This window comes from Hoplias malabaricus, chromosome 6 (assembly GCF_029633855.1).
Source record: "Hoplias malabaricus isolate fHopMal1 chromosome 6, fHopMal1.hap1, whole genome shotgun sequence".
Taxonomy (NCBI): Eukaryota; Metazoa; Chordata; class Actinopteri; order Characiformes; family Erythrinidae; genus Hoplias; species Hoplias malabaricus.
The window spans coordinates 8,753,035-8,775,864 of record NC_089805.1 but is presented as its reverse complement, the minus strand read 5'-3'; the positions used below and the strand labels follow the sequence as shown (position 1 = coordinate 8,775,864).

The following is a 22,830-nucleotide window of genomic DNA, read 5'->3' as shown; positions in this document are numbered from 1 at the left end:
TTCTGAAGTCTATTTTTTATTTGTTAGATAACAGAAAACAAGCTGGGTGGTCTTTGTTTCAGTGTGTGTGTGTTGGTGGGCTCCGGACTTGATAATTAACATGCATATGCACTGAACGTGATTCTTTTTTTTTAATAATATATTCCCTTTAATGTTAACTTTATGAGTTAATATGGAACAAACAGTGTATTCGTGGAAAGTCACTGGAGATGCATTATTTATCATATATTAATTGTTATTAATATTTAATAGTCAAGTTTATACAGCTATAAATTTGCTCAGGCAACTCAAACCACCAAGTTAATGAACCTTGTGGTCAGAATGAATAACGTTTGGCTGGAATTACAGAAATGTGTAGATCTCTATACACTCTGTTTACACTTCCAACCCAAAACATGTCAAGTGTTGCCTTTTGTCCACATCATTTTTTCTCATTTCATCAGTCAAACAAAGGAACGGCATAAAGGGATGCTCATTTTTCACAATACACTCAGCGAGGCTGAAGATTTTTATCATTCAATCCCACTGAGCCACCCCCATCTCCATCAGGCTTTGATGAATTGGCTCTGTGGGTTTGTTATTGGGATTGCAGAAGATCATAGCACTGTAATACTGCTAGTGTTGAAAGCAGGGGCTGTGCCTTTGAATATTGTGTTTTCAAAGCCAATTACTCCAAGAAAATAATGGACTTTCATGAACAGCCTTCGGAACAGAGGCTCACATCTTTCTCAAACTCATTCTTCAGCCACGGCTATTCTCTCCCCACTCGGCACGTCATCATCGGTATCTGATTCTTTCTTTTTTCGATTTTTTTTTAAACCCAGACATTGTGACAGGCTTCAAAAACCAGTCCGAGTTTAAGAATGGAGTTGTGGTCGCTGTAATGGAGCTATCATATTGATACCAGTGATAGTGCCGTTGTTAAAATGTGACTGTGTGGTTTGTGGGACTCAGCAGACTGTGGATGTCTCGCATGAAGTGAAATGTGGAGAAATTAAACAGAAATGCATTCTGCTATTAAAGAAACACTTGGTAAGATTTGGTAGTTTTGCTCTTGGGCTCCCCCTACAGTTGCAGAGTGTAATTCACTTTTATAGCACTGTCCTGAAAACATGGGGTAGAAGTGTGGGGTGGTTTCCTACCCTTCTCTAAACATTACACAGTGCAGTTTCTGCGGTGCTGAGCTTGGTGTAGCAAAAACAGAGGCTCTATTCTCACTGTTACAAGTCAGTGGAGCGTCAAAATGATTTTAGAGCTGTATTTTTAAAGTAAAATACTTCCTAGTGTTGCTTTAATTTGAATATTTGCTAATTTAACAAGAACGAATAACCAAGGCTCTCGGTTCTATATTTGTCAACAATGGGTGGACAGAAGGGAGCTCATGACAAACACTGCTGGCCACGCCCCACTTCCTTTACGTAGCCATCAACCAATGGCTGTTAACTCTACTAACCAGGTGAAGGAACTGTTATGATGAACGTCATGTTCTCAATGACAAGAACAATGGAATTATTGGTGGTCACTAACCTTGCCGCCTTCTTTGCCTGTAACTCCAGGCAGACCCTGCTCTCCAGGAGGTCCCGGTGACCCAGGATGGCCTCTGTCTCCAGTAGGTCCAGTTTCCCCAGTTTTGCCCTTAAACAAAAGCCACCGTTAACCAGAGTTAACCAGCCTCGGGATGTTTTTCTAAAAGAAGACAGCACTGGCATATTTTAGGTTAAACCCAGACCATAACTCACTTGAGGCCCAACCACTCCAGCAGGTCCGGGGGGTCCTGTTTTCCCTTGAAATCCCTGGGTGAAGAATCATGTCTGTCAGCCCTACACTCCCACCTCATTTCCAAAGCAAATATTAGCAGATGCAGACACTTTGGTGTTTGACTTGCACAGATCTAATTGCCTCCGAGTAAATTTGCACAACAGTTTATCACAATCGATGCTAAATGCAGCCAGCTGTGGCGGACTGGAAGCGTTCAGGAAAAACAACTACAGCTAATTATGACTTTACAGGAAAATACTTTTCTCAATCTGTTAAAAACTACTTCATATTCCGACTCACTGGCTCCCCTCGCTGGCCTGGATGACCCGGCAATCCATCCTTTCCTGGTGGACCCTAAAAAAATCAAGAATGCACAGCTTAGAGGAGAAAACCTAGAGTATCATTTCTATCCCCACCTCCATTTGATTCAGCCTTGCTTACATTTGGTCCCTTGGGTCCTGTTTCTCCGTTCATTCCCTGTGGTCCTTGAGGGCCCTAGGAGAGGAGAGCATGGGGGGACAATGTATTGTCAGTTTATTAGGTCGGTTCTTAGCCCGGGTTCACTGGGCTGACAGCAGTTTCATTAGCACAGCAGTCGGGGAATGCATTTTTGTTCTTGTTTTTAAAGCATTAAAACCAGCTTTACACCGTGTGATCGTTGCTTGGTTAATGGACCAATAGAAATGCTCCTAAGCGACATAAAACCTTGCGACATGAAAAGCATATTCCGGTTCTTTCAACCTCTGTCTGAAGCATATGGTCGATTACCACAGACAGTAATTTCTCTCTAATTAGAAACAAACATGATCTGAATCAAAACACACTTCAAATAGAAACCCGTGGGCAGCGGCTTTAACGCTTTCTTATTGGCTTCTAGTCTAAGTTTGTTACAGATGCTGCAGATAGAAATTAGGTTGAGGGTTCTTTTATAATTATGTTGTCCTTCGTATACAAAACGCATTTACCAAAACATAAATAAATAAATAAATTAGCCGTTAGTATTTGGTCTGTTCTTTAAAGGATAATGAGCGGCTCGCTGTTCACCCCAACCCCGAGTGCACAGCATCGTTCTCTTTTTTACTCCGTTCTCCTGTTGACTTTAAGAGATTTTTACTCAGTTTTTCTTATTTCTCTACACTTCTTCTTTTTTTCTTTGGTCCATTTAGCCTCAGCTTTGCGCTCTCACATAACAGGTCCAGCTCTGTGATTGGACAGACTCAGATTCTAAAGTCTCTCACACTACGTAAGAAACATGGCTTGTTTAATCCCTTATTTTCTGACTTAGGAAGCCCACGGAAAACAGACTGGTGGTCTTGCTTCACAGTGCGAGGGTTGGTCGGCTCTTGATACGCACAATAATATGGACAAGAGCAGACAATACGATTGTTAAAAATAACTCTTTTGCACTGCACAAACCATCCCAACTTTCTATTTTGGAACATAAGTTTATAAAGTTAAAAGACACACCAGAATTTTTATAGCGACAGCAGCTATATTTTCACTTATTCTGCAGCTAACCAATTAATGAGTGACAAAATGTTCCTGTGGTGCACTATTAATATAATGAAAGTGTAAAATGGCAGCTAGACCTAATTCACTCTCATTATAAACCCCCCTAAAATAGTCAGCGTGGTTAAACTCTGGAGGTAAATGACCTTGGTGCTTCACAGGCTGGGTGTTATATCATGTTTGCGACACTGAGAAAAAGTCTTTTTTTTTTTTTAATGGGCAAGCCTTACCCTGTCTCCCATGGGACCTTGTGGGCCGTCGTGGCCGGCAGAGCCCTGGTAAGACAAAGAGAAGGAAGAGCGGTGTGAATTTTAAATGCAAGAAGCACATTATGTATTCTGAAGGGATTGTTTTATTGGAACATCAGCCTACAGTATTTCAGGCCCACTTTACCCATCAGCCTTTAACGGTGCTCTCATTTTTATAGAGTTCCAGAGCGGACTGTATGAATAGTTAAAGCTCATAACTGGCAGAGAATGGTCCCTCACCTTGGCCCCAGGTGCTCCTGTAGCTCCTCTGGCCCCTCTGCCTCCACGTGCCCCCTGTGGACAAAACATCATCACCACATAAAACCATTTCATACACAGTATGTGCTGCCTCTATTTATAGACACTATAAACAGTGGGTAGAGTGGAGTGTGATCCAAACAACCACACTATTCCACACCGTTAAGAGTCCTTGGGCAAGACTCCTAACGCTTCATTCTTCTGCATCTGTAACATGATTATAACTGTAACTTGCTCTGTATTAAAAGAGCATGCCAAATAACAAATAATAATGTTATTATCGTTATTTATGCAAAATATAACACTTCCTGCATGATATAAAATGTGTCACTCTATTTCCTTTGCCAATTACAGTGTTGTAAAACATGCAAATGAGTCTCTGAACAACTGCACCATGGTAACTCTTCCAGATGTGCATTTTTGTGGATGTCGTTAAAAAATCACAGATTTTCTTTTTATAATAAAAACCATAGTAAAAATGCAGGCAATACCTTCCAAAGCACTTTGCAATCCTGAATATTAAACAATATTGTGTCATGATGCAATACTAAGCAATGACATCACAGCTATAGAAGCAAAGGGAGAGGAGGGGAATCGAATCAGTGGCTCTTTCTCAATAGCAGGAATGTGAAGAACGATACTGAGAAGCCATCTTGTGAGAGCAAAAACGTATCCTCTGTATTCGAGTTAAACTCTTCTCGGTGGCTGTGTTCTAGAACAGGTTGTAAGGTTCTAGCTTGGGTAGCAGAAGGTGACCTTAAGGAAGAGCTCATGGCACGGAAGAACAGAAGAATGCAGACAAATAGCCAGTGACTCGAGTCATATGACATCAATCCGAGACCTGTATTGGGGAACACATGTAATGGCATTGCGTATTTAGAACACAAAGCAGCTCCAGCATAGTTCCCTATGCGTTTGGACTGGGATTTATGTAGTTAATAGGTTTATTCGCTCTGAAATAAACATAAAGATCCTGAAATAAATCACACCACAGGTTTGCAGTTCTGTAGTTGCCTGTTCACTCAAGGTCATGGAGCTGGCACCACACGCCCAGGAGAGAAATGCCTTTATTTTCTTTCTTAACAAGAAAAATAAGAGCATAACATTGTTCAGTGTGTTTTCTGTTTGGCATTATTAACTTCCTCTAAGCGTCCAAACACTCCTCCTCCAAACAAGAATCTTGAAGTAAGTTCAGTTCTCTTTTATTCAGTCTGTCTAAAAGTCCTTTATGTCTGAATCAACTCGTTTATTCAAACTATTCACGCGATAAACCAAAGACCCTGAAGATGAAGAAGTGAAAATAACTTCCTGACACTAAACATTTAGCGGGGCTTTCAGACAAATGCGATGGTTTAGATGTTGCCGGTAAAGACACGCCACTCTGTTACACCTTAAAGTGTGTGGCAGCGTATACTTCGACCCTCCAATCCGCCTTAAACTGTGCTGTAGTTATATTTGAGTGTTTTTATCTCCATCTAAAATGGTGAAGTATTTCTGTGCTCATAACCCCCACTCCAAAGTTCCACCTGATTACATTTAAACACATTTCCTTTGTGCTCTACGAGCACTTTGAAATAAACACGCACTTAAAGGTGTAGTTCACGATTGTAATCAAAAAACACTTTTTGTAATATTCAGAAGATGTTTCCTCACTATTCCTTAGATCTGTTTGTGCACTCGAAATCAGTCGAATGTGTTTACAAAGCCTCAGCGTCTGTAAATGAATGAAGAAACAGACTGGCTAGGTCTAGTATGCTAGTTTTTCTGTGTGTGCTTGTGGCAGAGTTGTTTTAGACAATGGACTCCAAACGTTAAAAAGCATGAACCGAAATAAGATTCGCTCTATTCCTGTTAAATATGTTTGTAATATTTACATATTTATGTAAATGTTTCAGATCACTTAAGGTGGAAGTGTCTCCAAACTCAGGAGATGGCTAACTGCATTAGGAAAAGTGCTACAAAAATAAACAACGCGACTTACAAATGAGTTTCTATGGTAAATCAAATAGTGATTTAAAATTTCTGTCACATACAAACAACAGCGGTTATTTTCTTTTAAACATACCGTTCCACCTTAAAAGAAGCGGAGATTAGAGCTGTGCTTCCCCACAATCGTAGACCTTCCCTTTAAGTAAACTAAGCGCTAACAATGGTTGTCGTAGTAACAGTAAATTTACTGTTTTTTTACAACAAACGTTGTATACTTTCAGGAAAACTCTAATACCTTCACTACAGTTCTACAGTAGGAGAAAACAATAGCATGTTCTCCTTAAGTACGCACTGTTTTAAAAATGTAGAACATACTGATGTTAACTCACACTGTGTAATCTAATGGAATAGCAATATTTCTGGGTAGAAATGCACCTGTGCTATGAGTGCAGTGTCAGGTTTTCATTATGTGTTTGTAAGATTTTTCACATACATTTGATCCGCGTTCACCTCCTTCTCCGGGTTGACCTGCAGGCCCCTGCAAAAAGCAAAAATAAGTACAAAAATAAACACATCAGTGTCTTTGTTTATTGTTCACATTTTTGGAGTAGAACATGTACAGGTAACATCACTCTCTTACCCTCTTCCCTTTCTCTCCAATCAGTCCCGCCACTCCAGGAAAACCAACCGATCCCTGCAGACCAGGATAGAGGCTAATCAATTAGTGTATTCCGCTCATTAATCAACCTCTACATTTAATTAACCACAAATTAACCTCTGAAATCACATTACCATAAATACACCTAACATTAATTGTTGTCTCTGATAAGCTATTAATAAAACAGGGCCTTTAATAGCCATTAATCGGTCGTCTATTTAAATGAAATCTTGAAATATTAATGCGGCAAGAGTTTCAGTCACCGCTCATTTCCTGTCACCGAACGCCATCTGATTTTGTTCTCCACCTAATGATCAGTGTGAGAAGACCCTCACCTTAGAGCCTTGTCGTCCTGGATAGCCGGGTAATCCCGGGACTCCGAGCTTGCCCTGCAGAAGTGAAAGACACAAAAATAGGGCACATTAATGAAAATGTAAAACTATTCATGATGTCAAAGACATTTACTGGCAGAATTTCAGGAGCAGGTAGCTCCCTTGCTCTCTCTCTATGCGTGGGGAGGATGGCCCTGCTTTATGCCCATCGCTCACCATGATGCTAGTCCGTGTAACAGCATTATTATATAGTGGTCTTCTCCAAACATGTTAGTGCCGCCTTTCCTTCCCCCGTATGTTTTCTATTGTCAAAGCAACCCATTTTCCATTTTATTTTCTCTCCTCTAAACTGACTTGCATCTCCAGCAACTTTCCAAATGAGCAACTTTCCATTCCACCTTAAAATGTGATAAAAAATATTGCATCAGGGGTAGAATTCTCCATTCCATCTTAAATTGCACAATGTCTCTTTTTCTTGCCTGCATAACTTTTCATTCCACCTTAAAAAGAACAGTGATCATAATGTGGCTCCATTAGAATTCTCCACTTTACGTTACATTCTGCACTGTTTAAGGTGGAATGGAAAATCCCCATCACAGCCACTATAATTCCAGCTCCATTTAAGGTGGAATGGAAAATTTGGTAGGCACCAGAAAGTCATTGCTGTGCCGTATAAGTTAGAAAGTTTGTAAATGCCTGTAACTGCTGCACATTTTAAGGTGGAAAGGAGAGTTCTAATAAGAAGAGCAGGTGAGGTTTGAAAATATACTGGCACTCAGACTCCACCATGAGCAGGGTGTGTCTCGACTGTGCAGACTCTCCCAGTTTGGTATCACCTTTATATAAAACAGTGGTTCTCAATCTGGTCCTGCTCTGTTTTCTTGATGCAACTACTGAGCGAATGTATCACTCCTTCTGCAGGTGAAGTGGGTGTGTGTGTGAGGAGAAAATTACAACATGCAGGAGTGGCCCACCAGAACCAGGACTGAGAACCACAGCAATAGGAGAAGGTCTGACTAATGGGTGGAACTGGTTACTATGAAACTTGGGAGAACATTCAATGTCATTTAGGTGTATTCTGAATTTATGTATTTATATCACATACATTATGACTAGTTCAATGGCTAATTTTCATATTGTCAAATGTACCTTTTCTCCAGCAGTTCCTGCAGGTCCAGACTCTCCAACAGGTCCAGACTGACCCTTCAGCCCCTCAGGTCCATCTTCACCACGGGGTCCTGCAAGCCCAATGTCCCCCTGTAGCACCACACACACACACACACACACACGGTTTCTTCTACTGTCGTACAGTAAACAATCTGAAACGATGGATGATGTTTGGAGCAGAACTGATAAGTGGCTCTTACTCTTTCTCCTTCAGCTCCCATGTCACCTTTGGCCCCCGGGAAGCCATCTTCTCCCTGCCGTGAAACCGAGCAGAGTCACTCATCCATCACTAACAGAATTTCTCACTATATTACACGCCCAAGGTTTTTTTTCTGAGTTCTGAGTGGAAAATATGAATCCGCCGGGTGAGCGTTATAGAAAACAATTTATCTCTAACGGAACGCCACACAGCCGCTTATCTCTGCTGTGATAAGTGAAGAGAGTAACCTCTATTCTCCTGAGTTTTCCTAGGTTTTATGAGGAAAGGAGGATATATATATATATAGAGAGAGAGAGAGAGAGAGAAAGAGAGAGAGAGAGAGAAAAAGAGAGAGAGATATAGAGAGTGAAGCACTTTTTCATACCTTTTCTCCTTTGCTTCCTTTCAAACCCCTCACCCCATCAGCGCCCTGTTAGAGAACAACAAAAGGTTTCAGCGACGACCAGGGCCCAGGCTCAGCACACGGCATCACCTTCACTCTGACACACGCCAAAATATTGACTCCCCCTACAGACTACAGCTCTCACACACTGGTAGCACCAGCTGAGCACAAACACAGCCTTCAGTGCACGATACAAAAAAAACATCAGCAACATCAGGACCGATAAACAAGACAAGATTCAAGTGCAGTGCAGTGATTTACTTCTGCTGTAAGTTTGAGTTGTGGCTAATCACATAGAGGTCAAAAGGTCAATATACACATAATTGGGGAGACATCTTTTTGAGATCCCATATCTACGTCATAAATTTAGGTGCCCCAGTCAAACACATTACATTGACCTTTTGATGTGGGAATGGCAAGAAAATGGTCAAAATCATGAGGTGGTCAAACTCTAGCACTCAAACATGCTGCGTATTGGCGCAAAAATATGATGATGGCATCGTGGAGACGGACGATATCACATTCTGTTTATTATGCCATTAATGTAGTTGAATTGTATGAACATCTGAGGTCACAATCGATTTTAACGCCCCACTACCGTCCGCCTTTCCAATCTGGTTTCCTAATATTTGGCTGTGCTTGGGCCCGATGATTGCCACTTGTCTTGCCATTTGTAGACGATCCCTAAGCTCTTCACCACAAGCACCGTTTCAGGTAATAATGAAGTGGCAGCTGAGTGCCGGGGTCTTGATCTTCTTTTTCATATGAGATTATAGGAAAGCAACTTCTGTGCTCATGAAGAGTGGTCCTCACACACAAATGCTGCAAGGAACGTTGCCATATCCTACGCATTCTGACCCCTTACTCTGACAGCAGCACTCAAACCTTTCAGCTAAATTTAAAACACTTTTTTAATGACAATTCCAATCGTGATGTAGTTCAAACCTGCTCTTTATTCCACAGAAAATGAGAGTTTAAGCTGAAGTTAGCTGAAGGATATGTTTCGTGTTAATAAACCCTCTGCAATCCCTTACGTTTTGACATTATTAAAATGTAGAAATAAAGACCGTATTTTAGCAAACTAACAATAAACACACACACACCCACAAACAGCATTCTCTCACACACACACAGAGGTCATGATAGCCCTGTGTTGCCATTTCTCTGTCCATTAACATTTCTGAGTCTGTTTCCCTGCGAGACTGAGAGCTCTGTACCTGAGTCTGTGAGCTGCCAATCAGTCTCAGGCTCAGTGCCAATCAAAACTCCTTCACACTCCACGCCTCACTCCCCTCTGCCGGTGTTTTGGAGCAGACAGTAGAAAGCTATTATCTCAAAGCCAATCTCACCTTGACTCCACGGGGTCCCGGGTATCCAACTGGTCCTTGTGCTCCTGATAATCCCTGAAAAGAGACAGAAGAGAGGACATATTGTACGTTAATGGTGTTTACAGCATGAGAAGGTATATGAGGCTAGAAGCAGAGGTGGGAGGTGCACTGCTGTAAAAGTAAACACCTGTTCGTGCTTGTCCCTTGTTGTGGGAGGGGCTTAACTTACAGTAATATGCATTTATTTAGTTTCCAGTCAGAAGAACTCTTAGGCGAATGTGGATTTAAAGGAACATTACACAGACGTCTTCAAACTGAATGTGATATAAGAATGTCTTTACTACTGCTTCCTTTGTTTTCTCAGCACTCACACTCTCACACCTGTGGACAGTTTCACACACTCACCCAGTCACTCACTCACACACTCTCACACCTGTGGACAGTTTCACACACTCACCCAGTCACTCACTCACACTCTCACACCTGTGGACAGTTTCACACACTCACCCAGTCACTCACTCACACTCTCACACCTGTGGACAGTTTCACACACTCACCCAGTCACTCACTCACCTTCTCACACCTGTGGACAGTTTCACACATTCACCCAGTCACTCACCCTCTCACAACTGTGGGCAATTTCACATATTCACCCAGTCACTTACTCACACACTCACACCTGCAGATGATTTCACACACTCACCCAGTCATTCAGTCACACACCTGCAGATGATTTCACATACTCACCTAGTCACTCACTCACACATGCAGATGATTTCACACACTCTCCCAGTAACTCAGTCACACATCTGCAGATGATTTCACACACTCACCTAGTCACTCACACTCTCACAACTGTGGACAATTTCACACACTTACCCAGTCACTCACTCACACTCTCACACCTGTGGACAGTTTCACACACTCACCCAGTCACTCACCCTCTCACAACTGTGGGCAATTTCACATATTCACCCAGTCACTTACTCACACACTCACACCTGCAGATGATTTCACACACTCACCTAGTCACTCACCCTCTCACAACTGTGGACAATTTCACACTCACCCAGTCACTCACTCACACGCTCACACCTGCAGATGATTTCACACACTCACCCAGTAACTCAGTTACACACCTGCAGATGATTCCACATACTCACCCAGTCACTCACCCTCTCACAACTGTGGATAATTTCACAAACTTACCCAGTCACTCACTCACACTCTCACACCTGTGGACAGTTTCACACACTCACCCAGTCACTCACTCACACTCTCACACCTGTGGGCAATTTCACACACTCACCCAGTAACTCAGTTACACACCTGCAGATGATTCCACACACTCACCCTCTCTCAACTGTGGACAATTTCACACACTCACCCAGTCACTCACTCACACCTGCAGATGATTTCACACACTCACCCAGTAACTCAGTTACACACCTGCAGATGATTCCACACACTCACCCAGTCACTCAATCACACCTGCAGATGATTCCACACACTCACCCAGTCACTCACTCCCACCTGCAGATGATTTCACACACTCACCCAGTCACTGATACATTCACAACTATGGACAATTGCACACATTCACCCACTCACTCATTCACACCTGCAGATGATTTCACACACTCACCCTCTCACAACTGTGGGCAATGTCACACACTCACCCAGTCACACACCTGCAGATGATTTGACACACTCACTTTGTCACTGATGCACATACACTTGTGGGCTAACTCACACACTTACCCAGCCACCCACACACTCACACCCGCTGACAATTTCACACTCACCCAGTCACTCTCATACACCCGTGGACAGTTTCACACACTCACACAGCCACACATTCCCATAATACCACAAGTGTATATCAGTAAAGTAACATTCATTAATATTAATCATTAATAATGAGAATGAAACCGTCAGCTGATGTGGCCCACCCCCAGCACTTAGTCATACTCAGTGTCTCAGAGTGAGTGATCCCAGTGAAAGTGCGCCGAGTGCCAATGAGCTGAAACGTGAAGCTGAGTGAGACAATGCGAGCGTGTGGAGCTGATGGCTTGATTTGTTCAAGTGCACAATTGCACAACAATAGCATGAGTGCACACACAAAAGCTGAAGCCTAGTGAGCGATCCTAATGCAGCTGCAGCAGAGCGCTGGACGCTGAGGGCTGGACAGTGAGGGCTGGGCGCTGTGAGCTAGAGGTTTCTGGCTCTGTGTGTTTCCTCTGCGATGGACTCCTGCTGCTGCAGGTGACTGGAGCAGCTGGAAGGGTGATCTGCGTCTGTGCTCATGTGGGCGTGTGTGTGTGTGTGTGTACATAAGGCTAAAAGTGAATGAATATGAGTCATTGTGATGATGTGCGCTGTACTGTGCAGAGGCCACATTTATTCATTTGTCACTGTCAGAACAAAGCAGAAAATATATTGATTCGCCTCAAATACAAAATATAATATCATTTATTAAAACTCTTTACTGTGTCCACACTTTCCCTTTCTCACAGCTGCCACTCTCTTTCCAGAAACTTGAAATCTGCAGGGAACCTTTTTCCACACCCCAGAAGTAGGTTATATTTTCTGCCTTTCACCATCTCAAACACATTTAATGATGTAGGGGTCTGAAGGGGCAGTTGCGGGAGCTGTATTTCTTCCTCTATCTCAAAGATAAAAGCTTTAAAGCAACAGTAGGCAGTACTTGTACCATAACATTACAGATTCAAAATGATTGTGAGGCTTAAAAGACCTGCAAAAAGGGAGAACAGAGCCTCGGTTGATGCTAAGCCAGGCTCAGCACTGCAGAAACTGCACTATGTATTTTTTGGTGGAGGGTAGGAAACCACCAATCCCTCCTCCCTCACTGTAGATTTCCAGAGAGGGCTGTAAAAGTGACTAACACTCTGGAACTGCAGGGGGAGCCCAACTCTACCAGGCTTTGAATGGTTGTTAGCAGGGCTGGACAATAATTCGATATCAATTTATATCGCAATATAAAATGATTTTAAAGTGATAAAGCCAAGAGGTTTGTGTTTGACAATGAAGTCATTTTTCTTGTTTGTTTTGACAGCTTTTCTGTGAACTATATATTCCTCCTATCAATATCAAAATTATGAAACATATCATGATATAAATCCTGGCCACATCGTCCAGCCCTAGTTCTTACAAGTAGCTTTTAATGCAACGTTTTCTTTGATTTTTAAACTAAACAAACGAAGCGTGGTCTCTGACTATTGCACAGAAACATGTGAATGTACATGTACGAAACCCACCTGGAGTCCCTTCTCTCCTGCGGGTCCCTCTCTTCCTGGATGACCCTGTGAGAGGAGCAGAAAGACCAGGTGTTACTATGACAGCAAGCTGATTAGGACACATCCTGCTCCTGTAGAAAAGCTAATGAGCTAACACAAAAAACACGGCCTTGTTCAACAATCGCACTCCTTTCTGCCGCCTGCGCCGCTGTGCACTCGGGAGCGCTGAAAACATAAGGCCCTAATGAACCCGGGGATTTGAATCAGCCACTATTTGCACACTGCTCCAAGTCACTCCCTGATGGATTAAAGGGTTAAATTGATATATATTACAGGCTGCATGTACTTACTGGAGGACCATCTATCCCAGGAAGGCCCTGCATTCCACTCTTCCCTTGAGGACCCTTTTTGAGGAGAACAAAACAGACATTCATTTTGCTTGTTCACTGACAAATATCACAAGAAGAATTTAGAGCATTTTGTTGAGTGCGTTTGATTGATTGATTGACATTATACACTCTCATATTTAAGGACAATGAGAAGGGTTCTGTTTTTTTCTTCTTTTTTTTGTCTTATGTCACAAAAGCTACTCTGATTAATCCCATATACACTGGATGTAGCTCCTTCAGTCCAGAGAATACAGTATGTTCTATACCACAATGAGAGCTTTATACACCTCTAGCTGACAGTTGGTCTTCAGCATGTTGACTATAGGCTTCTACATTGAAGAATAACTGGATTGCAGTCACTTTCCAATGTATCGGTCCTTTAGCTAAAGTTACTACACTTCTTATCCCCATTTGACCCTGCTCTGCAATCGTCAGGACCCCAACAGGACCCCCACAGAGCAGGTGTGTTTTGAATGGTAGATCATTGTCAGAGCTGCAGTGACAGTGGTGTCTTGTGTTAGCGTGTGTTGCGCTGGTACTAGTGGATCAGACACAGCAGTGCTGTAGATGTAACGCTAGAGACAGTAGCTCATCTGTCACTTCACAGTTTGCGATGGTTGTCATCTAGACGCTGTCCGCTGGACGTTTTTGGCCGGTGGACTAACTCCAGCTGGCACTGCTGTGTCTGATCCACTCGTACCAGCACAACACGCAACACCAACACCATGTCAGTGTCGCTGCAGCGCTGAAAATGACCTACCTCCCAAATCATACCTCACCATTGGAGAACAGGGGGAAAAGGGGATAAGAAAGTATTCAGAGCAACACATACTACAGTCTGTATCAGTTGATTTATAGGTGTTCCTAATTCAGTGATCATTCAGTGTATAGACGTTTAGAACATGTTTATCTAGAGGATAGTATACTGCACATTTCTCTATGTAAATTTCAGAGCAGATCCTGCACGGTTTTGCTTGGCTGGTTATTGTACCTGTTAAAATAATATAATTATTTCCCCTTTGTTCAGACAATGCTGGGATCTGCAGCCCACGCAGTTTGAGGCAGCGTAAATGACCAAATTTTCCAAAGACAAATGGCTATTACAAGTTTTTTATAGTGTGCTTCAGCAGCTTGGCTCAGAGGGGTTCCTTTATTTACCAGAGCAGTTATTTCTTCATCGTTTACATCCCGGCATATCTTCATTCTGCTTGTTCTGGCTCCCATTTGTTACAGCAGCTCTGGGACACGAGAGGTTAACTCATCAAAGGCACATAACGCAGACGGCTGTGTTCTGTCCCGTGTTCATAAATGACAAAATATGATGATCTACACTTCTCACCATTCATTAAACTCACGAAACAGCCACACTCGGCTGTATGGGGAGCATCATTTCCAGCCACTGTGTTTATGGGGGGACATTCATTTGTAAGTGATGCTGTCAGCATCGTGGTCAGTGTCTGGGGATGGAGTTGTGCTTTGTTAGAACACAATCACACACCATTAACTTGCCAGAAGCGCTGTACGATCAGAATAAGCCAAAAACCATAAAACAGCACCAGCTCTCATGAGCTCGTGTTCCCTGACCTTTGTTCTTTGCTGCTGGGGGAGCAGTGGCAGTTGTGGAAGTCACGTGACGGGTTTCTTTGTTTTTTTTTTTTTAGTTTTATTTATTTATTTGTACCAAAAAACCTAATAAAGAGAGTAAGCGAGTTGTAGTACAAGCTACTTTAGCTAAAAAGGGATGCTCTAGAATAGCCACAAGAGCTTAATGCCAAATGTCAGCTAGAGGAGCATAAAGGCATCATGCTTTGTGTTCTCTGCAGAGATGGGACGCCAAGAATGGGTCACCCTTAGGTGATCAGCTCAATGAATTCCATCGTGGTAACATGATTGGATGAAGTCCAATTGAAAAATTTCCTTGCTTACTATCTGTTAGTGGTATTATAAAAAAGATTATAGTGATTAGGAACCACAGCAACTCAGCCATAAAATGACAGGGCAGGGGCTACAGCACTAGAATACAACTTCATGTGGCCTTCAGATTAGCTCAGAGCATCATAGAATGGGCTTCCATGGCAGAGTAGCTGCAACCAAGCCTTGTAGCACCTTTTCTCTGGAGACAGGTTCTCTGGAGCGACAATTCATGCTTCTCCGTCTGGCAATACGATGTCTGGGTTTGGTGGATGGAAGGAGAGTGGTACGTCTGACTGCACTGTGCCAAGTGTAAAGTTTGGTGGAGGGGGAGTTATGGTGTGGGGTTGTTTTTCAGGAGTTGGGCTCGTCCCCTTAGTTCCAGTAAAAGGAACTCTTAATGCTTGGGGATGGTCCCGTCCTGTTCCAAAACGACTGTGCACCAGTGCACAAAGCAAGGCCCTTAAAGACTTGAATGGCGAGTTTGGTGCAGAAGAACTTGACTGACCTGCACAGAGTCCTAACCTCCACCTGATAGAACACCTCTGGGATGCATTAGAGAGGTGTCTGACCTCACAAATGTGCTTCTGGAAGAATGGTCAAAAATTCCCATAAACACACTCCCAAAACCTTGTGGAAAGCCTTCCCAGAAGAGCTGGAGGTGTTATAAATGCGAAGGGTTGGCCGATATAATATTACACCCTATGGATATAGAATGAGATGTCACTCACGTTCATATGCATGCAAAGGCAGACTATCTATCTATTTTCAATTCTCTATTTTAATCAATATTAAATACCTTTCTATTTATTATTTAGCTAGCTTTGCAACCACTGGTATTTCCATCAGGAAATGCATATCTATTTCACATTAAACTCCTTGTTTGTTTTGCCAGTGCATTATATCCACTTCAAACCATCGCAATGCATTCTGTGCATTGAAATGTGGTCACGCTGCCCATTCCTAACTGCGGCAGTAGGTGAGCGCTGGCTCTAATCAGGGCTCAGGAGTTGATGGCAGTGCTGCAGACTGTGTGCCGCAGGCTCAGAGTGTGTACTCTCAGCATCGACTATCTGTCAGGACTCTGTGGGAAGTCGGAGAATCACACTCTCCACTCGGGACTGCTCTCCTGGGGACCAGCTGACACAGGTGAAAGGTCAGCCTTTTTCATATTCAGATCGACAAGGGAAGGTGTGTGCTCTTAGCTTACCTTTTCTCCAGGGAGGCCTATAGGACCCTGAGGACCGGGGAAGCCCTGGGAGAAACAAGGTTCAGGGGGTTAAAAACAGTAGCTGATGGTGGGTGATGATGCTTCTGTGGATGTAGAAGGTCCATATCATGGTGTAGACATATTTACCTGTATGCCTGGATTCCCCTGTTGTCCTGGAGGACCAGGCTCTCCCTGTGCTCCCTAGGAATGGGGGAAAATGAATATTGTCAGTCTTTTAAAAAGGTGGTGTACGTAAACTGGGCCTTTTTTAAAAGCCTGATATTCATGACAGTCATTTTTCAGAAGGTCTCTTTGGTAATGTTTTAAATGGTTTAGAAAAACCTCTAGTTTAAAAGTACTAGGTATGATACTCAACTATATATAATCAGTAAAATATCAACACAGATTATGGGGATGAAGGTGCTGGATGCAAACACTTACCCAGTAACAAACACAGTAAATGAGCTACATACTACACACTGTAAAAAGCTTTGAAAAGGTTCTGTATTCTAATTGTTCTAAATAGTGTTAAACAGAACCACTGCCTTTATCAAAGAACCCTCTAAGGACTCTACAAAAATATTTTAATTAAGCCTGACACTATAATTAAGATTTACTGGAATGAAATTCCTAAAAATCTAAAAAATGAAGTAGTTTGAACGGAGCAAGCATGAAGAATTTATTGATCACTGCATTTGATATGAGCTCCATCAAGGAAAACCACTGCAAAAGCATATGCCTCAATTTGTTCTGTTCTTGGGGATAAAACTGCATTGTATAATATTATTTAGACAATTTAAATATGATGATATCAGTGTTAGAAATCATGAATGTAGTGTATTAGTTCTATTCATTCATTCGTTGTCTGTAACGGCTTATCCAGTTCAGGGTCACAGTGGGTCCGGAGCCTACCCGGAATCACTGGGCGCAAGGCAGGAACACACCCTGGAGGGGGCGCCAGTCCTCACACATATGGACACTTTTAAATCACAAATCCACTTTCCAACGTGTGTTTTGAAACCAGAGCACCTGGAGGAAACCCACACAGACACAGGGAGAACACACCAACTCCTCACAGACAGTCACCCAGAGGAAACCCACACAGACACAGGGAGAACACACCAAACTCCTCACAGACAGTCACCTTGAGCAGGACTCGAACCCACAGCCTCCAGGTCCCTGGAGCTGTGTGACTGCGACACCTACATGCTGCGCCAATGTGCCGCCGTATTAGTACTAATTTCTTTTTATGACATTCTTTTGTGACATAAAAATGCTTTAAAACACCTAATATTTTACGCTGGAAGAATACTGGGACACGCTGGCTGCAATAAAGCATTACTATCTGGAGTATATGGAAAATATGGACGTTTTTTAAAGGGAGTGAACAGAACTGAAAGCATACAGTTTGCAACACTTGCTCAACTAACGTCTTAGTGTAATGTATCTGATATTTATGTGTTTTATACATTTGTATACTGGCATCAGCAGATATGTACATGTATAATATTGCATATCTGCATCGGCCCAGCATTCCCATATCGGTGCATCCCTACTGAAATGTATCCTCCATTGCTTTTTTACAAGTGAACTACATGCCAAACTAGAAATGACCTAAATGAAAACACAAGGTTCTGCGCTGGCTGTATCACTTTGGTTGGTCATATATAGGACATTCCCATAAAAACCCACCAGGTTGCCTTTGGACCCTTGCATTCCGTCCACACCTTGAACACCCTGTGGGAAAATAACAATGAGACAGGGTTACTTGATTAGCGCTGAGCTAATGTGAGAGGAAAACAACAGCCATAAGAACGTCAGCCCCTGAAAGACTGCCTGTGTAAGGTTCTGTCCATCAGCGGAGGAATAAAAAGAACCATGAACATTGTCTCATTAGTGAGCTCTTCCACAGAGAACAGACTCACCCCCCTGCTGCTAGCAGAGCTTTTGAAAAATGCCAGCTTCAGTGGCTCAGAGCCATGAGCTGCTCGTGAGCTCCACCTCTTGGACACAGCTGGGTAGGACATGTTCATCTGAATGGGAATGATCTCCTGTCTTATCATAAAACAGCTGATGGGTTCATAACCGGCGATCGATGTGTGTCTTTTCTATTGGACACTGTCGCCTCTGTCTGTCTGCTTTGTTGACATGTCTTTCAGTGCAGTGCGACCTACAGCATGTGTGAATTGATCTGTCCAGAAATCAATGGTGCGTTTGACTTACAGGCGCTCCGGGTGGTCCGGCCGGTCCTCTCGGCCCCACCAGTCCCCTGGTCCCCTGCAAATGACCACAGTCACGACAGAAGATGAGCGAATGTGTTTAGGCTCAGAGGTAATCAACACATGACAGGACTGCTTTGCTATGGCAACATGTCCAGCCAAGTGTAGCACTGTGTCAAAGTCAGAGACCACCGCTCCGTGGCTATCCCCCATTCAGCACCATTAAGTTATTAATAATCAAGGAGACATTTCTGAAGAGATTAGAAATGACACAAATATAATTCACTTGCATAAGGAAGGGGAAGGTCAAAGGAAAGAATAAATAAACAAATAATCCTCAAATATTTACCTCCATCCAATCAGAAATAAGACATCTCAGCTCTATGGGTCTGAAAGGATGTGGAACTTTTTAGAATCCCTTACTGAGGAAAATAAAAACATCCCATAATAGTAAAAGCTGCATTAGAAGACTAGGATGCCTCTGTAGTTGGGATTGTTCGGATTGTGAGCAACAATTAAGTCCAACCAACTACTGAGACTGAACTTTGGGGGTGTGGCCTGATTTGAGAAGCTGAAAAATGTCACCCCCTAATGCCACACCTACACAACGGCCATTTTGAGCGGATAGGGTATAAACAGCGATGATTTCTGACTTTGGCACAGTACTGTGTTTACACTGATGCATTACATATGTCACATCATACACATATGAACACTGGTGTGTGTGTGTGTGTGTAATTTGGTTGGTGTGTGCCTTGACGTGTGTATTAACGTATGTGTGTCACACTGGGCTGCGTGTGAGTGTGTTTTGTTTTCGTCAGCCTCACACTTTGTACGGCAGCCAAGCCACCTGTTCCAGAGCCACATCTGTGATCTCCGGGGAAGTGATTGATATGGAAATATAATCATACAGGCCAGGATTTCATCTCTCCCCTTTGCCTATCTCCCGGCCCATCTATCTCTATCCCCTCATTTATCTCCTAGGCATCCCTCCTCTCTCTCTCTCTCTCTCTCTCTCTCTCTCTCTCTCTCTCTCTCTCTCTCTCTCTCTCTCTCCTCTCTCTGTCTGTCTGTCTCTCCCATATCCTGGTTCTCTCTCTTCTCCTCTCTTTCTCTCTGACTTTGGGTGATACATTCAAAGAGGCAGTGCCCCCTGCTGAGCCCCTGATCACCTGCAGCTTCCCAAATGGAGCAGGAGTTGCAGTTAATCAGCCCCTGGGCCATGAGGGGAGGGGAAGGAGGGAGGGGGGGCGATGGAAGGTGGACAGAGATGCACAGGAGGAGGGGAACTGCCCACAAGGTCCAGGGTTTTATTATTATTTTATTTTTTTTTTTTAATAGAAATGTATTCGATTCAATTGCAGATGAATGTATGTGTGTGTGTGTGTGTGTGTGTGTGTGTGTGTGTGTATAAGTGTGTGTGGGACTCACAGGTTCACCCGGCTGTCCTCTCGGTCCAACAGGTCCATCCGCACCCTACAACAGAGAAAACCACAGAATCAGCGTCCACCGCCTTCATCACAGCTCTCTGTACAGCGCAGCTTTGGGAAACTGAAATCAAGACTCGTGAGAGGAACGGAGGCTGTGATTAAGGCAGAGAGTGGACAAACAAATTACTGTTATCATTTTGGTGGAAGCTTCGGTGTCACTTTCTGCTTCGTTTGTGACGCTGACGTTTCATTCTCGAGGAAACCCTGGACGTATCTGGATCCTGAAACTCACAGCACACCCCTTTTTCCAATTTCTCGTTCTATTCCCACTGTAACCGACTATTTATCGTATCCGAGAGAGAGGCATTTCGAGGTCTTAGATGTAGCAGCCGCAGCCAGAAAAACAAGAGTTATGTATGCAAAGATATTCCTATTTGGTCTCACTCTTGAAAGCTTTGATCAGCACGCATCGCTACAGAACACAATCTGAAACTTAGCATAATGAGCCCCAGCGTGTTGGCTGTTAGACGTGTTCCCTTTCATACCATTCACAGGCTTTAGCTGCAGGAACACCTGGGAGAGCAGGATCCTTCAAGAGCTTATTAGTGAGGAGACAAAGTGCTCGATTAGGCTTCTGCTCAAACTCTGTGTGTGTGTGTGTGTGTGTGTGTGTGTGTGTGTGTGTGTGTGTGTGTGTGTGTGGTGGTCTTTAACCCTATCCTAACCTCATGTTGGGTTAAATCTTAGACATGTTCCCGCTGGACATTTAAGAACAAAGTTTGACCCAGATTCTAACCATATTCTACTGATTCTACGCCTCTGGAAAAAGTCTGTAGATTTCTGAACCTTTCTGTCAGGATTTGATGGTTTTCAGCTAAGAGATTATTAGCTAATTACGCACAGCCGAGCCCTGGTGGTTAGGGAACTGCACTTGTGGCCGAAAGGGCGCAGGGTTGATCCCCAGAGCCGGCAGGTCATAACCAAAGTGCCCTTGAGCAAGGCACTTAACCCCCAACTGCTCCCTGGGCACCGTGGCTAGGGCTAGTGCTCACCGTCTCCTAGTTTTCACCAGTGTTTGTGTGTAAATGTGTGTTCCACTGCAGTGACTGGGTTAAAATGGAGAACCTATTTCCTCTGTGTGCAAGCACAGTGCCCAATAAAGTGATTCTAATTGTAATTAAGCTGCACTCTTAAAAATAAAGGTGCTACAAAGGGTTCTATGTGCGATCCCATAGAAGAACCTCTTCTGGTTCCGTAAAGAACCATGTTTGCTAAAGAGATTGTGAGTGTGAGAATCGTTCAAGGTTTAAAACCCTTCGGTTCTAAAATTGGTTCTAAAAATGGTTCTTTATGAACCAAACATGGTTCTTCTATGGCATCACACATAGAACCCTTTGTAGCACCGTTATTTTTACGAGCGTAGGCACTGATGTTAGAAGATTAGTTGGCAGAACCAACCAGAATCTTCATTTCAGGTTGGGGGCGGGGCTGAGATTACAAACTAATATTAAAACATCTGCTCACAGCTGTACCACTGTGGACTTTACCAAATGTCCGTCAGCGTTTTTTTCTTCTTTACTGCTACCACAGTAAGATCTGATTATTGAGATCCAGTCCATTTTAAATGTATGACTTATGCCAAATGGTTCAAGTATTTAATGCATGTTACTCAAATCGTATCTCTGAATGTAGATGATTTAACATCAGGCAAAGCTTTGATATAAAAAAGCCCATTCATAGTTTCATGTTGTTAGTGCAGGTTTGTTGGCTAGCACTGTTAGAGCACTGTGTGAACTCTGCAGGGACATCGATAAGATATGTTCTTATACTTCAGCTCTGACAGAGGAAGTACGCAGAGCTGCGAGTCTGAATCAGGAGGGAAAAGGATCCCGAAGGCATTGACAGTGGTGTTTTAGAGGATTCAGTCACAGGGGACCCCAAAAAAACATGACAATCAATGCGTTCCAGATCCTTTACACTCAATGTGAACCTTCTGGATCGCACCAGTTTCTGTGTTCCCTTACGTCATGATTTAAAAATGAACCACTGGGGACAATGTCATCAGCAGCTCTACCAGTCTGCAGTGATATCAGAAGAGTGCTACAGTGCTGCAACGGCCTTCTGAAATGTTTGACATTAATGTATTATCATCAACTCCTTACTCTTCTGTGATATGAAGCTGAATTCAGCTTTTAATGCTGCAGATTTTTCTTTAAAACATCCAGATCCACCTTAAATTTAAGGTGGAACTGGACATTTACTAGCTATATACAGAGAGTTCGCTCAACCCCTCAATCCCAACATGAATGAAACGCCCTATCCCTAGGAAAAGTGCAGGTACAGGGCTATGAGGGGTAAAATGTGATTCCCACATTTTATTCATGAGCTCATGTGCAGCTGCTCCATTTAATGCTTTTTTTAAACTGTGCACAGTTCACAACAGTTGTCTTCAGTCGTCATGTAATGTGTCAATATTTGGATATTAAAAAAGAGAGAGTGTGGAAATGGCAGATGCCTGTCACCTTTTCACCAGGCTCCCCGAATGGACCGTGCTTGCCAGGTTTTCCTCTCTCCCCCTGAAAGGACAAAGTTGAAATGAATCCCACGCTAACAGTTCATCAATAA

The 22,830-nt window shown here is 43.1% G+C and overlaps 1 protein-coding gene across 1 annotated transcript in view; it reads right to left on the bottom strand.

The window, feature by feature from the left end:
- Nucleotides 1-22,830, bottom strand: part of col5a3a (collagen, type V, alpha 3a) — a 112,625-nt gene that overhangs the window by 30,747 nt on the left and 59,048 nt on the right. Inside the window, exons 18-38 of the mRNA XM_066673875.1 lie at nucleotides 22,728-22,781; nucleotides 20,207-20,251; nucleotides 18,780-18,833; nucleotides 18,249-18,293; nucleotides 16,704-16,757; nucleotides 16,557-16,601; nucleotides 13,397-13,450; nucleotides 13,068-13,112; nucleotides 9,811-9,864; nucleotides 8,444-8,488; nucleotides 8,060-8,113; nucleotides 7,842-7,949; nucleotides 6,696-6,749; nucleotides 6,343-6,396; nucleotides 6,196-6,240; nucleotides 3,756-3,809; nucleotides 3,498-3,542; nucleotides 2,200-2,253; nucleotides 2,059-2,112; nucleotides 1,740-1,793; nucleotides 1,528-1,635 (exon numbers count right to left, since the gene is read on the bottom strand). Coding sequence (XP_066529972.1) covers nucleotides 1,528-1,635; nucleotides 1,740-1,793; nucleotides 2,059-2,112; nucleotides 2,200-2,253; nucleotides 3,498-3,542; nucleotides 3,756-3,809; nucleotides 6,196-6,240; nucleotides 6,343-6,396; nucleotides 6,696-6,749; nucleotides 7,842-7,949; nucleotides 8,060-8,113; nucleotides 8,444-8,488; nucleotides 9,811-9,864; nucleotides 13,068-13,112; nucleotides 13,397-13,450; nucleotides 16,557-16,601; nucleotides 16,704-16,757; nucleotides 18,249-18,293; nucleotides 18,780-18,833; nucleotides 20,207-20,251; nucleotides 22,728-22,781 — 1,179 coding nt within the window. The remainder of the gene's footprint in view (nucleotides 1-1,527; nucleotides 1,636-1,739; nucleotides 1,794-2,058; nucleotides 2,113-2,199; nucleotides 2,254-3,497; nucleotides 3,543-3,755; nucleotides 3,810-6,195; nucleotides 6,241-6,342; nucleotides 6,397-6,695; nucleotides 6,750-7,841; nucleotides 7,950-8,059; nucleotides 8,114-8,443; nucleotides 8,489-9,810; nucleotides 9,865-13,067; nucleotides 13,113-13,396; nucleotides 13,451-16,556; nucleotides 16,602-16,703; nucleotides 16,758-18,248; nucleotides 18,294-18,779; nucleotides 18,834-20,206; nucleotides 20,252-22,727; nucleotides 22,782-22,830) is intronic.